Raw genomic sequence first — 15705 nt, 5'->3', positions numbered from 1 at the left:
AGTTTATAAACAATAAAAATTATCACTCATTAGTAACCTCATTAAAATAATAAGTTTTGTTTCTCAATCTATCAAAGAGAAAGATTTAAAATAACCATTGTTGGTGAGGATGTAGGAAAGCAGATGCTGTTGGTGAAATATAAACTGTGCAACCATTCTAGAGTGTGTTAAATGGGAATACATGTTTACCTAGAATTTCAACTCCTGCGAATTTATGCTCACAGTACAGCTTTTTCCTGCTATCTGAAAGTAGAGTGCTCTTAAGAAACCATGAGAAACTATGGACCCTGGGAAACAAGCGGAGGGTTTAGAAGGGAAGGGGGTAGGGAGATGTGTTAGCATGGTGAAGGGTATTAAGGAGGGCACATATTGCATGGAGCGCTGGATGTTATATGCAAACAATGAATCATGGAACTTTACATTTTAAAAACTAAGGATGTACTATATGGTGACTAACATAACATAATAAAAAATAATTATATAAAAAAAAACTTTAATAAGCTGAAATGGCCTAAGAGAAGTATCCACCCCCGACTTTCCTCAAGTTCTCGTTGCACCACTTCACTTTTACAAAAGACCTTAGTACTTTCTTTTGATAACTGAAAGAAACCCAAAGAGGATTTTCCCTTTTACGACAAAACCGTTACTGTACTAAGGTACATTTTTCAAAAATGTGAAGTGGCATAATATGAACCTCCCTGCAACTCCAACTTGATATATACACAAAAATTCACCTGTAGGGATGTGATTAAATTGTTGTTTGTAACAGCTCAAACCTCACCACATGCTAAAGTTCAACAATAGGAGATTAAATATAAACTATGATGCGATGTGAAGTATATGCTGGAATTTTATATAACTTGTAAAACTCAGTGTAGAAATAATGACATCAATAAATGCTCACCTCTAACATATGGAAAAAGCAGGTTATAACACTATTTGTATATCATGATACCGATTTTGTTTTTTTATTTTTTAAAAAGGTACTTTATTTTCTTCTTTGTGCTTTTCTAAATTTCCCAGTTACACGTATTACTTTTATAATCAAAATAATGATAAAATTTCTAATTACACATCACAAAACTCTTGATTACTGTATTTTCTATAAAATATACAATTTTCCAATCGAATTTACACTTGCATATTTAGGCGAGTAGAAATAATCTTAAATACAGGCTTCCGATGTATGTATTCAATACAAAAAGGATACCGAGAAAATTTTTTAGATCATTTCAAGAGACCCCCTTAAAGCTAGTAAGTATGGTCTGGAAATTTCTTAGTGAAAAGCCAGAACTACATATCCACTTAAGAAAACATTTAGAAATTTATTATTCTAACCCCTTAGTTGTTTTGCATTCTCTTTCCAACATCTCTAAGTAAAATTTATTTTCTGAATTTTTCAAATTTGACTGTTTCTTAAAATTAACACATTAAAGTGACCCCCAAATATTAAATATAAAACTTCAGATTATCATTTATGAGTGGTAATAATTAATGAAAATCTCTTAGTTCCTGATGAATAGCCCACTTATCCAAAGATTATATGTATTTCAATCTTGTCATTCTATAAGAACAAGACATCAAAAAGAAAATAATAATTTAGTGTATTAAACTAGCTGCTCTGCCAAGAAAACATATGTAGTAAATAAAAATGGATAAGTTCATAACTGAAACTTCATTTTCAAAATATAATGGTCTTCTACCAGCAGAATTTGAATATTACAGCTTTTCAACTATATTCTAAACAAAATAATTAAAAATCAATTCCAATAATTTAGAATAAGTGCTTTATTTTTTTAATTCCCACAAAAACTGAAACTATCATTTACATCAGTTGCAAGAGGAATAAAAATTAGAAATCAATTTGCTATAACTCTTGAAAACATGAGCATAAAACAAAACTAAAAGAAACAAAAAGGAAAGACTAAGTACTTCTTTTAAATTGAAGATAATCTGACTGCCTGTGACATACCCACCTGCAGATGTACGAACAGCAGATGCATTCAAAACAGGGCAAGATTTAACGGATTTAGAACAATATTCCAACCAATCCCAACCAAGTTTTCAATTACTTGTGCAGGTTTATTATAAAGTCACAAAGAGTAAATCTCTTCTAATATGTAACCAGCTGATGTCAACTGAGAACGCCACACCAGCACAACAGTAACTATGGAAATCATGAGGTATGACTACAGGAAAAAACCAAAACCCAGCAAATTTAACTGCAATATAATTCTATTCTGGTTAAAAAAAAAACAAAAACAAAACAAAACAAAAAAACTTTCCTTAAGCTATATATCTAAAAGAAAAGCAAATGTATCATTTTATATTCTTTTTTTCAATTTAAAAAAGATATATGTAATCTTCCTTTGTTTTTGATAAGTTCAAATATGAATTGATAACAGGGTAATTGGATTCTTTAGGAAAGCTCTATAGGAGAGATGAATACAACATACTATATCTTCTTTAAGAAGTATGAGCTGAAATGTTAGGCATTCCTTGTATTGTTTTTGTATATATTTAAGGAATGCTGTTCTTGTAAACAATTGCTTTGAAAAAGAAATACTGAGACCAAAATACATTACTAGAGGATCTCTATAAAAGGTCACCAAAACTATCCTTGCTCATGACACCAGGGAGAATGTTTTTAGAATTTATCTTGTTAGAAAAAAATGCTACCACTTTTCTTCCTTTTTCTTTTTTGTGACTATCACAATTAAACATCAGAAGATTTTTCCCAAATAAATACTGATGTAAATGTCGATTTCAAGGGCAAACAACTTTCGTAAGAGTCTATTTCTCAGGCACTTCACCATCTGTTGAGACTGCGGCAACACTGTTCTGGTGTGAATTGTCACTGGACTCCTGTGAAGTAATCCTTCTGGGACAGTTTATTGGGACCCGAAGCTGATTAGCAGACGTAGGCTTAGCAGCATTTGGTGGCTTGGTAGAGGAATTAGATGGAAGTCTATGACGACGACTGTCCTCACCAGAAGGAGATGAATGTCTTTTTCTTCCAAATTCCTCACTAATAGGGGGCTGCAAATTAGGAAAGACAATATAGTGACAATTTTACTTTTTTTCCTCCCTTCATAATCTAAGGTCAGACTTTTTCAATAAAGAAGGAAACTATGTTGGCATTTCAGTAGATTTTATTAGTATAACAAAAACTTAACAGCAATTTAAGGTATTAAATTTAAATTTCCTCCTTAACTAAATCAGCCTACCAGTACTTGTTCATTCCTTCACTCAACATATATTTATTAAGAGTCTTGTATTTTTTAGGATTTGAACTACATTGCAGGGGATAAATAGAAGGCTGGGGTCCCTGCCTCCAAGAAAATGTTCCCAAGAGGCTATTTTCCTTTTTTTTTCAACTTCTGTCAACTGCAAAGCATTTGTAACTCTAGTCCCTTCCAGCCCTAAACTCCTATCCTAGGCTTGTTTGAATGATAATGTTTAACAGATAAATGAAAGCAGCAGGGGGAAAAAAGAGATACCAAATCAAATAATATTTAGCAAGTCTGAAGGTTTATCTAGGATTTCTAGGATAAGGAAACTGGAGAGCATTATTGGTGGTAGTAATTTTAAACATTTTCAAACATAAATATCTATTAAGCTCCCAAATCCCCTCAGACTGACTGCAAGCAAGGAGGGGGTAGGCAGTGAAAGGGTATTCTGCACCCAAAAAAAAGTCAGCTTTTAAGGCCTTTCCAGTTACAAACATTTGGGATCTAATATTTTCATTTGGAGACAAGTCCATACCCTCCTTCTCCCATCTTCCGTTGTACTTAAAAGTGGAGGCCTGAATTCTTAGTTTCTGTTCAGATAGGGAAAAAGTCACTATTACAGAGCAAGGATGTCTTTGTGACAGAACTGGCTAGGCCACTCCAGAAACATCTTAATTCCAGAGACAGGCACTTCTATTAATTCTGTCCCTGGGCCATCAAACCTATTTACACAAAATATAAGACAAACAAATTACAACACCAAGTAGAGATGGACCTAGCATTCTTTTCACCTCTCTCTTTTCTGTTCTGTTGATTCTTCTTATTTCTCTTTTTCCTTCTTTTCCTTTATCTTATTTTCATCCCATTCATTTTTTTAATGCTTTCCTTTTCCTCTTGAAATCAAATTGTTTAAAGCTTACTCTCCTGTCTCTATATATGTACATAACATTCTTGTCTTAATTTTATTATGTGGAGAAACTTAAATCCATGTCATATCAGCACATACTATGAAAAGTATAAAATAAAAGTATATGGAAAGTGAAAACTTTTTGAAATGCTAGTGAGAAATTGGTAACATTCACATAAAAGTTACTAAATCTATAAAATGTTTAGTTACAGGGGCATATCAAAATTAAAGTCAACTGACAATTGCACTGTGGTTACATAAGATGTTAACATTTGGGAAATCCAGGTAAACAGAGTATATGGGAATTCTCTGTACTATTTTTGCACCTGTTTAAAGTTTAATTTAAAAACTAGAAAATTACCATTTCAAAATAAGAAGTTAAAAAAATAAAAATTGTAAAACTAAAGTTAAGAAAGTCACTGATAGCTCAAAATATGAAGGTAATAAAAAGACCACAGAAGAAAGGACTTAAAACTTACGTCAATGCGGAAGTCTTCTAACCTCTTAAAGCTACAGAGGTATTCCTGAAGTTTTGGGTCAATAGAGTGCGTCTTAGATTGAGAATATTTTAGATAAGCCCAAAACTTTTCTAATCCATATAGTTGACCTAATAACAAAGAAAAATATACAATATTAATTATATAGAAAATTTAAAATGATTCATATTAAACATGACCCCATCAGCAATTAACCATTTATCTTCCAACATAGACTTTATCTAGATCTTGAGAATAAGACATTGTAATAATAATGGGCGCTAACATTTAGTAAGCAGTTGTTTTATAAGAGGTATTATTTAAGTGTTTTTTATATATTAAACTAATTTGAACTATATTCAAACCTGTAATATAAGTGTTCTTGTGTATATTACTGATGAGTAAAGTAAGGCTAACAAAGTTAAGTAACTTAACCAAGGTCACACAGCTACCAAATGGTGAAAATGGGATTCAGACCTACATACGGATCTAGCCCAAAGCTTACACTGTTACCCACTGCACTATTCCATCTTTCCAAGCATACCTGCTGATTTTACAAAGAATTTTCATGTAATGGAACATCGGTGAGTATCATCTTCATGTTTGTCAAGGGAAAAATGGCAAAATACTATTCCATAAAGGAAACACTTGGGTGTGTTTATTTTCCAACCCCTCAGAGGAATGACCTTCTTACTATATGATGCCCCATTCTTCATCAAGAACCATAATAGCGGCCTGAAGGTCTTAAATGGCCTACTCTGAAGAAAATAGTTATGAACCCTTCCCTATTTATTGACTCAGGTTTACAGTTTCCAAATAGAATAAGATTATTGGGTTTTTTTGCTTTGTTTTGTTTTACCAGATTCGTAGTCTTTTTTGGTTTCTTCTTGGAAATCCTTAAAAATTTCTTGTCTGAATTTTTTTTCCAGTCCATAACTATAAAACCTGAACAGACATTCTAATCCATACCTGTAGAAAGGAAATAAAAGGTTTATAATAAAAATTTTGCTATGACAATGCAAACATCTCATAGATACAGGCAAACATGACACAAATAACCCTAAGCAAAAAAAAAAAAAAAAAAAGGTTTAAATGCATGTAATTTTTAGTATGCAGTTTTTTTAGCTGAAGTGGTTATTTAGTAATCCATAGATGGCTCTGCTATTTTTGTTCACTTGGCCATAGCACCTCATGAAAATATACTGGGAACCTGCAGGATGAGGCAGCCCGTGGACAACTACAGTATGATTCCTTTGGACAGAGGATCTCTCCTTGGTATTCTGAAGAAATGGTCAAAAGATTTAGTGACATTGGGAATGTTTCTTATTTTTTCCAAACCAAGGTTTATAATGGTGCATGGTTTTAAATACTTTTGAACATAATCTTTACTCAAGAGAGATAAAGACTATGCTCTTGTGCCCTAGACCCTATGTGTGGTTGGCCCATTCAACTATAAATGACAAACCTAATTAAATGGCTCCTAATACATCTTCCCTGCTTTAGTTATAAAGTACATTTCATAAAAGATATTTTGCTAAAATAATTGTAATCACTATATAAATCAGAAAACAAATTTCCTCATATTCTTCTATAACTACCTAGAGACCCCAAGATAAATTTTGGACAGTGGATTAGCAAACTACATGGGCTCAACCTTCAATTAATGGTGATGAGTTGAACCCATGAGAATGAACCAAGTCAACAAGACAGCAGTAAAAGGACCATGTCTAGCTTACTCAACTAAAACATGTCACAATCAAAAGATTCCTCGCTTAGAAACCTTAAGTTGTTCTGAGTGCCTTAGTGGAACAAAGACTACAATTTCTTCATTACTGTTAACATCATTTTGCCTAGTTTTTATTCACAAGGGGTGTCTGTCTGTGCCTTTTGTAAGTAGCTTATTTTCAAGATGGAAAGTGATGGTCTATCCAGAAGAATAAATAGGTTTCTTGGCAAGCCACCAAGAGAAATGTAGGACTAACAACTACACACCCACACACTGACCTGCGCTCTCTGCTTTGGTAGCCATAAGTGATGCTATTCTTTGAGCTTGTACGACTGAAGGCTAAGGGAACTAAGGACTAAAGAACCACCATCTCATAAATGACAAATCTGCCTTGATACTTCTCTTATGGGATATTATATTGATATTAGTTATATATTAGTTTATATTGGTAAAGACCAATAGACTACTACGATATTTGAATTTTTAGTCTCATTTTTTAGTAAACCAAATCCAAAGACCAAAAGTATGACATTAATAACAACCAAACTATGCAGCATAACTGTTGGAGTGAAGAGCAGGGGCAAATGGCCAGCCTCTCAGTCGTTATTTATTCATTTATCCCTCATTATGAGACAGCTTAGATAAGTGGAAAACATAAAGACTGAGAAGCAAAAAGAACTATATTTGAATTCTAGGCCCGTAATTATATCCCTAAAAATGGGGATAACAATATCCTACTTTTTAAGAATAGATGGCATTATATTTAGACCAGAGCTGGCACACTGAAGATACATAATAAAGGTTATTTCTCTCCTTCCTTCTTGAAACCATCTTGGGCTAAATTTAGTCAATAGATAGATTTAGTATTGATCTTCTTTCTAATAACGGTAACAATTTATTGAGCACTTACTCTGTATTATATGTTAAGACCTTTACACGTTCTGTTTTGTTTAATCTTCACAATAACCCTACAAGGGTATCTACCATAATTTCCCCTACTTTATGGATAAAGAACCTAATGCTTACTGGGAATAATAACTTGCCAAGCTCACAGTAAGTTAACAGAATGGAATTCAAATTTAGGCCTGATCTCAAAGCCTTCAGATGCTTAACCACTGTGCGATACCTCCTAAGGAACAGCTAATCCAGCTGATCCACCAACACTGCAGAAACAGACCCAAAGTTGTGTGTTGAAAAGCTACTAGAAACATACAGAGATGACTATAGAACACAGAACAACTCCCAGCCTAGACTTGGGTAGTCATGGGCATATCAGAAAGGTTATTAGAAAGTCCTGAACAACAAATAAGCCGTTCGTAAAAAGAGCAAAATACGGTGAGATTAATTATAACAATGACTTTCAAACTTTTCTAAGTCCAATAGTAAGAAAAATATTTTATCTGGTAATCAAGTCAACACAACACTCCCATATATAATGTGTGTACATAAAAGCATATATAAGTTTTGCAAACAATTCTTAAATTTGTATGTATGTATTAATTGTGAAACAATTTAGCCTTACTATGTTCAATGTAGTCTGATATTTTCCAAATTACTAAACTGACTTCACATCCCACTAATGGGTAGCGCACCACAGCTTGAATGAGAACATCAAAATCAGAAATAGCAAATTTTGCCTTTTGTGCCAACTCTGGTAAACTGGCAGTAGTTATTAAAATTTTGAGAAGACTACAAATCTGAATTCAAGAACAACATTAAACAGCACTGGGACTGATTAGAGATGTCAGTCAGTAATAATAGAAGAGAAAGAAATACAGGTAAACATACCATGTATCTGTCATTCCTGATCAAGATAAAGATTCTGGATGAAAATTAAATAGTTTTTACTTTTATACAAGTCAGGGCAAATGTAATTTTTTTCCAGAAAAATTTATTTGCAGCATCTTGTATTCCTCTCAAAGATCACAATAACTGATTAACAATATATTCTTATTTAAGATTTATAAGTAGAACTTGAAGAATGGTAAATTTGAGTAAACAGTAAGTGTAAAATTATCTTTTTCTCTTCTTTCCATCTCTTCTTCCTCCTACCATTTTCCAGGAATAAATAGTTTGCATGAGCAAAATTTATCCTGAACATTTCTCAAGGAAACAAGGTCTAACCTGGATGAAAAGAATGAGTTAGCAAAGCAGAGGGAGGAAAAAGAGTATATATAGAGACATGTAGAGGCTAGAGCTTGGGTCATTCAGAGAACACCTTCTGTACCATTGTTGCTAAGAGAACTAGAGCACTACTAGGAAAAAATGAGATTTGATAGATAAGTCTGGACATATCGTGAGAGGCCTTATTTTTTCTTGGCTCAAGGCATCTTAACAACTAGTTTAGCTCTAAGTATTTATCAATTTAGGGATGTATATGCATATGCAAGGGAAGTCTCTAGTGGCTCTTTCAAATTTCATTTGGCTTTGTGCCAGCCCCTAAGATGGTTCCAAATGATCCTACTTCCTGGTATTCACAACTTTGGGTAGTCTCCTCCTACCAGGTATGGTACCAGGGTTGGCCTGTGTGAACAATACAACATGGCAAAAGTGATGGCATGTTACTTTCAAGCATAGGTTATACAAGACACCAAGGCTTCCATCTTGGAAGTTCTCCATCTTTCTTAGATCATTTCTCTGGATGAAGTCATGCTGTTAAATGCCCAACAAGAGGCCTACGTGGTGAAAAGCTAAAGCTTCCTGCCAACAGCCACGTGAATAGGCTTGAAGAGGATCCTCCAGCCTGAGTTAAGTCTTCAGAGACTGCATCCTGGTCTAACACCTTGACTGCACATGAGACATCTAAGTCAGAACCACCCAGCTAAGCTGTTCCTAGGGTCTTGAACCTTAGAAACTGTAAACTAATAAATGTTTGTTGTTTAATCTTCTGAGTTTTGGGATAATCTGCAATGCAGCAATAGGAAACTAATACAGCTCTCTCTCCAGTTATGTTGTGCTACTTTCATAGTTCAAAACTGGGCTACTTCAGTACTAGTTTCTATATTATTTTTTTGAAAACTCCCCTTAACGGTAAAAATGTGAGAAAATATTTGACCTGTAATTTTCTTTTGCATCTTCCCAAGCAAGTTGTCTAAATTCCTCATACATTTTTTTATTGAAGTGATCTCTGAGGAAAAAGGACCAGAAACGAAAGAGGGTATTCATTTCTTGGGACTGGCCAATTCCCAAGCGTTTTCTCTCTGGAAAAAGTTAAAATAATAAAACATTTTTTTGTTAAAGAAACTTATTAAAGTCAAAACAGCAGACATTTTACATAACTTAAAATAAGGAAAGATAAAACATATTAATCTCCAAAATGTATTTGGGATTCTTCTAAATAAGGGACAAATATTAATCCATTTTCTGACTCATTGCCCAAATTGAAGCATTCATCAATAGTAACAAGAATATGCTAAACTTTGTTTCTTAATGTATTTAAGCTACAAAACACATGAATACTTATTAAGGTAATTATAACAAAATAAAAGAATATCTTAACCTGATATTAAAGTCACATTTGTTTAATATTATATTTTAGTTTTAAACATAGCTACATAAAGGACAAGCATCTTACCACTCAGACATCTTCGACGATACTTGTGGTACACTTGTTGGGTAAAGCCATTTTCCTTCAAAAGTTCATGAGAAGGGTGCTGGAACTTTGGGAATGAATGAGGAGTACATCCATAACTTCCTACCAGTGGTGCACCTTCTGAAGGTGAAGCATTTGAACTGCTGTTTGAGGAGGGGGGAAAAAAGCCTTCAAACTGAAATATCAAGAACCAAGTGTTTAAACCAAGTGTTTAAACAATTTGTGCTATTTGTTTGTTATGAGTCCGAACAGTGGAAAAGACATTAGTCCCTAAAACTAAACTAACGACATAAAGATCTCTATATGAACTGCTATTTGTGTTTAACATACAGGTATATTCAGAAGATGATAAAGAACATGATTATAAATTCCAAACTAAAGCAGTAAGTAGAACAGATAACTGAATAGCTAGCTTATTCCTCTTCCAGATCCGTTATTAGTTTAGTTTCTCGTGGGAGAAATTTTCAATTTTCATGAGTATATAAGTAAATCGTGTAAATTGGATAAATGGAAATGAGAAATAAAATCTGGCACAAGGGCAATAATTTCATCAGTCCAAAGACATACTTGCAATTCTGTACATCAATTCCACTTCTGAAATATCTCCAAAATCAGTCTTTTCGTCTGTATTTCATTATCCAAATGCGGGCTTTTCTTCCTCTTTCACTCAAACTACCTGGTCTCCTTGCTTTTCCAATCTCCCTCCTCTATCCTACCGCCAAAGTGATCTTCCTGTGTTTTGTTTTGTTTTTGTTTTCAAAGTGACCTTCTTAAGACACTGATCTAAATCAGTAGTTTTCAATATGTGGTCTGTGGATGCTTGGAGGGGTTCCCAAGAACTCTTCAGAAAGTTTGCAACTCAAGACCATTTTCACAATAAAACTAAGGTATTATTTGTCCTTTTCACTGCATTCACATTTGTACTGACCGTACTAAAACAATGGTGTATAAAACCGCTGACGAAAATTAAGGGAGTGGTATCAAACTTTACATACTAGTGATTGTATTATTCACTTCAATGCATGTGCAAGTTTTTAAAAATGTCAGGCTCAACTTAATATGTTCTTGATAGAGCAAACAAAATTGACTTTATGAAATCTCAAGCCTTGAGTACCATTGTGTGTGACAAAACGGGACAAAAGCTTTAGTTTTGCAAAATGAAAAAGTTCTGGAAATGTTTCACAACAATGTGAATATACCTAACACTCCTGAACTGTATACTTAAAAATGGTTAAAATGGTAAATTTTTTATGTGTTTTTCAATCACAATTAGAAAAAAATGGGGGGCACCTAGGTGGCTCAGTTGGTTAAGGGTCCAACTCTTGGTTCCGGCCTGGGTTATGGTCTCGGGTCCTGAGATCGAGCCCCAAGTCAGGCTCCATGCTCAGCTCAGAGTCTGCTTGTCCCTCTCCCTCTGCTCTCCCCTACCCCCTAGCACCTTCCACTGTCTCTCTAATAAATAAATAAAATCTTGAAAAAAATGGGATGAAACATAAAGCACTTTTGCAGCATTATCAAAGTACAATGGCTATATTTATGGACTGAATGTTTCTTGGATTCCTAGCCCCTAATATGATGGTATTAGGAGGTAATTAAGTCATGAGGGTAGAGTTCCAATGATTGGGGTAAGTGCCCTTATAAAAAGAAACATGGATAGCTTGCTTCCTTTCTTTCTGCTATTTGCCATGTGAGGATACAAGATAGCCATCTGCAAAGCAGGCCCTCACCAGACACCAGATCTGTTGGCACCTTCATCCTGGAACTGTGAGAAATAAACTTGTTATTTAAGCCACCCAGTCCTTGACATATGTGTTAGAGCAGTTCAAACTGAGATAATTGTCTTAAGTCAAAGCACTCGTGTGATAAAATTGTGAGCTGACCTAATTGATTTTTTTCATGGAACACCATTTTTAATTAGAAAATAACAGATTATGATTATTCAGACTTCATTTTGTGTTAGACATTTCCTTGAAAATGAACAAAATGAATCTTTAATGTCAAGGAAAACTGAGCTTTCATGCAAATATTAGAGTGTTTGAAACCTTGTATTTGTTACCATGAGCCTGATAGTTTCCACTAATACTTAAAGACTTTTCTAATGAAATCAGTGGTGATATTTTTTAGGAGTTTGTGTGTGCATGTCTGCGTGTATGGTAAAATATACACAATATTTCATTTTAATCCCTCTTAAGCATGCTTACTATTCATCAGCATTAAATATTCACAATGTTATATAACCATCACCACTATCTATACTTAAAACTTCTTTATCATCCCTAACAAAAACTCTATTGCACAATAATTAGCCCTTTCCTCCTCCCTTCAGCTCCCAATAACCTCTATTCTACTTTCTTTTAATTTGACTATTCAGGGTACCTCACATACAAGTGGGATCATACTATATTTACCCTTCTGAATCTGACTTATTTCACTAAGCATGTTTTCAAGGTCTATTTACATTGTTGTTGCATAAATTAAACTTTCATTCTTTTATATGGTTGAATAATATTCCATCATATGTATATACCATATTGTGTTTATGCAGTAATCTGTTGATGCAGATGGGTTGTTTTCATCTTTTGGCTGTTATGAATAATACTTCTGTAAACATGGACATAAAAATGTTCGTTCAACTCCATTTTCAATTCTTTTGAATATATACCTAGGATTGGAATAGCTGGAACATATGGTAATTATATGCTTTAACCTTTCGAGAAAATGACAAACTGTTTTCCAGTGGCTGTGGCATTTTATATTTCCACAAACAATGCTCAAGGGTTCCAATTTCTCTACACCCTCACAAACATTTATTTTCAGGTATATATGTATATATGTATGTATTTATTTAAGTAGGCTCAATGCTGGGCATGGAGCCTAACATGGGGCATGACCCTGAGATCAAGACCTGAGCTGAGGGGCTCCTGGGTGGCTCAGTCGTTAAGCATCTGCCTTTGGCTCAGGGCGTGGTCCCAGGATCCTGGGATGGAGCCCTGCATCGGGCTCCCTGTTCTGCTGGGAGCCTGCTTCTTCCTCTCCCACTCCCCTTGCTTGTGTTCCCTCTCTCGCTGGCTGTCTCTCTGTCAAAATAAGTAAGTAAAATAAAAAAAAAAAAAAAAAAAAAAAAAGACCTGAGCTGAAATCAAGAGTCGGGTGCTTAACTAACTCAGCCACCCAGGTGCCCCATATTTTCAGTTTAAAAAAAAAATTATACACATTAGACAGCTCCCATAACAAGATACCACAGACTGGGTGGTTTAAACAACAGAAATTTATGTTCTTACAGTTCTGGAAGCCAGAAGTCTATTAGAAGGTGGAGGAAGGGCAGTAAAATATCCTCTGGACAGAGGAGGCACTTTGAGACCAAAAAACAAAGCAAGCCACTCCATACTGTTTAGTTTTTTATTTAGAGCAACTTACTGACAGGGGGATCGGGTGGACAGATGATCTCAGCATTGTGCAGCTATTTTCCACAAAGTTCAGACCTTAATCTACAGAATTTACAGAGTGAGGGGATCATTGTGGTGAGGTCAAAGGGCACTTCTCTAAAGTAGCACCATCTGTGTGCCAGAGGGATCTCTACTAGTTATCTAAAGTGGCGCAATCTATACACCATCCCTCATTCCAGCTAGAGCACATAGTAACTTCCAATAGGCCTGGAACAGGTGGTTGTGGAAGGTCACTGTGCAGACAAGAACAAGATGGAAGGCAAAAGATGGAGTCAGTACTGTCAGCACTCCTACAAAGTCCAAGATCAAAGTGCCAGCAACATTGGTTTCTGGTGAGGCTTCTCTTCCTGGCTTACAGAGAGCCACCTTCACAACGTGTCTTCACATGGCTTTTTCTCTATGTATATACAGAAAGAGATCCCTCATGTCTCTTCCTCTTCTTATAAAGACACCAGTCCTATTAAATTAGGGCCCATCTTCATGACTTCATTTAACACTAATGGGTCTCCTTAAAGGCTGTACTATCTCCAAATATAATCACACTGGGGGTTAAGCTTTCAACATATAATTTTAAGGAGAAACCATAATACCATCCTAGTGGGTGTAAAGTGGTGTGATTTTTGATTTGCATTTCTCTAATGACTAATGATGCTGAACATCTTTTCATGGGCTTATTGGCTATTTGTATATCTTCTTTGAAGAAATGTCTATTCAAATTCTTTGCCCATTTTTGAATTGGGTTTTTTTAGTTGTCAAGTTTTTGGAGCGCTTTATATGTTCTAAATATTAATCCCTTATCAGATATTTGATTTGCAAATATTTTCTCCTATTGAGTAGGTTGTCTTTTGACTCTGATACTATCTTCTGATACATAAAAGTTCTTAATTATGATGAAGTATGATTTATTTTTTTCTTTTGTTACTTGTGCTTTTGGTGTCATACTCAAGAAACCAATGTCAAACCCAGGGTGATGAAGATTTTCCCTTATGCTTTCTTCTAACAATTTTATACTTTTAACTCTTAAGTTTAGGTCTTTGATCAATTTTGAGTTAATTTTTTTGTACAGGGTATAAGGTCTGGATCCATCCTTATCCATCCTTTTCTATGTTGGATATTCCGTTTTCCCAGTAGCGTTTGTTGAAAAGATGGTCCTTTTCTCTACTGAACAGTTCTAGCACCCTTTTTGAAAATAAACTGACCAGACATATGAAGGTTTATTTCTAGGCTTCCTAGTCTATTCCATTGGTCCACTTGTCTGTCCTTAGGCCAGGACCATAATTTTTTTTTAATTTTTTTTTCTTTTTTCTTTAAAAGTCCTCCCCCACCTTTTTTTTTTTTTTTAAAGATTTTATTTATTTATTGAAGGGATGGGGGAGAGAGCAAGCCCAAGCAGGGGGAATGACAGGCAGAGGGAGAAGCAGGCTCCCCACTGAGCAAGGAGCCCAATGTGGGGCTTGATCCCAGGACCCTGGGACCACAGCCTGAGCCAAAGGCAGCCACTTAATTGACTGAGCCACCCAGGTGCTTTAGTTTAATACTGTAGCTTTGTAGTAACTTTCACAGTCAGAAGTGTTAGTCCTCCGATTTTATTCTTTCTCTGTAAGACTGTTTTGGCTTCTCAGGACTCCTTGCAATTTCACATGAATTTGAGAATAAGGTTTTCCATTTTGTAAAAATGGTTGTCAGGCACATAGATCAATGGAACAGAATAGAAAACCCAGAAATGAACCCACAATTGTATGGTCAACTAATCTTCAACAAAGCAGGAAAGAACATCTAATGGAAAAGAGTCTCTTCAACAAATTGTGGTGGGAAAACTGGACAGCGACATGCAAAAGAATGGAACTGGACCACTTTCTTATACCATATACAAAAATAAATTGAAAAGGAATGAGCGACCTAAATATGAGACAGGAAACCGTCAAAATCCTAGAGAAGAACACAGGCAGTAATCTCTTTGACATCGGTCATAGAAACTTCTTACTGGACAGGTCTTCAGAGGTAAGGGAAACAAAGCAAAAATGAACTGCTGGGACTTCATCAAGATAAAAGGCTTCTGCACAGTGAAGGAAACAATCAACAAAACTAAAAGACAACCTTTGGAATGGGAGAAGATATTTGAAAATGACATATCAGAAAATGGGTTAGTATCTAAAATCTATAAAGAACTTACCAAACTCAACATGCAAAAACAAAAAATCCAGTTAACAAATGAGCAGAAGACATGAATAGACATTTTTCCAAAGAAAACATCCAGATGGCTAACAGACACATCACTCATCATCAGGGAAATACAAACCAAAACCACAATGAGATACCACCTCACAC

General features: G+C 34.9%; 1 protein-coding gene across 1 annotated transcript in view; it reads right to left on the bottom strand.

The window, feature by feature from the left end:
* Positions 1 to 2307: 2307 nt before the first annotated feature.
* LARP1B (La ribonucleoprotein 1B) overlaps positions 2308 to 15705 on the bottom strand; it is a 119723-nt gene continuing 106325 nt past the window's right edge. Inside the window, exons 15-19 of the mRNA XM_008699725.2 lie at positions 9914 to 10074; positions 9395 to 9539; positions 5473 to 5582; positions 4617 to 4744; positions 2308 to 3039 (exon numbers count right to left, since the gene is read on the bottom strand). Coding sequence (XP_008697947.2) covers positions 2794 to 3039; positions 4617 to 4744; positions 5473 to 5582; positions 9395 to 9539; positions 9914 to 10074 — 790 coding nt within the window. The 3' untranslated portion in view covers positions 2308 to 2793. The remainder of the gene's footprint in view (positions 3040 to 4616; positions 4745 to 5472; positions 5583 to 9394; positions 9540 to 9913; positions 10075 to 15705) is intronic.

Source organism: Ursus maritimus, unplaced genomic scaffold (assembly GCF_017311325.1).
Source record: "Ursus maritimus isolate PB19 unplaced genomic scaffold, ASM1731132v1 scaffold_11, whole genome shotgun sequence".
NCBI lineage: Eukaryota > Metazoa > Chordata > Mammalia > Carnivora > Ursidae > Ursus > Ursus maritimus.
The sequence above is the reverse complement of the archived record's forward strand: the minus strand, read 5'-3'. Positions and strand labels throughout refer to the sequence as shown.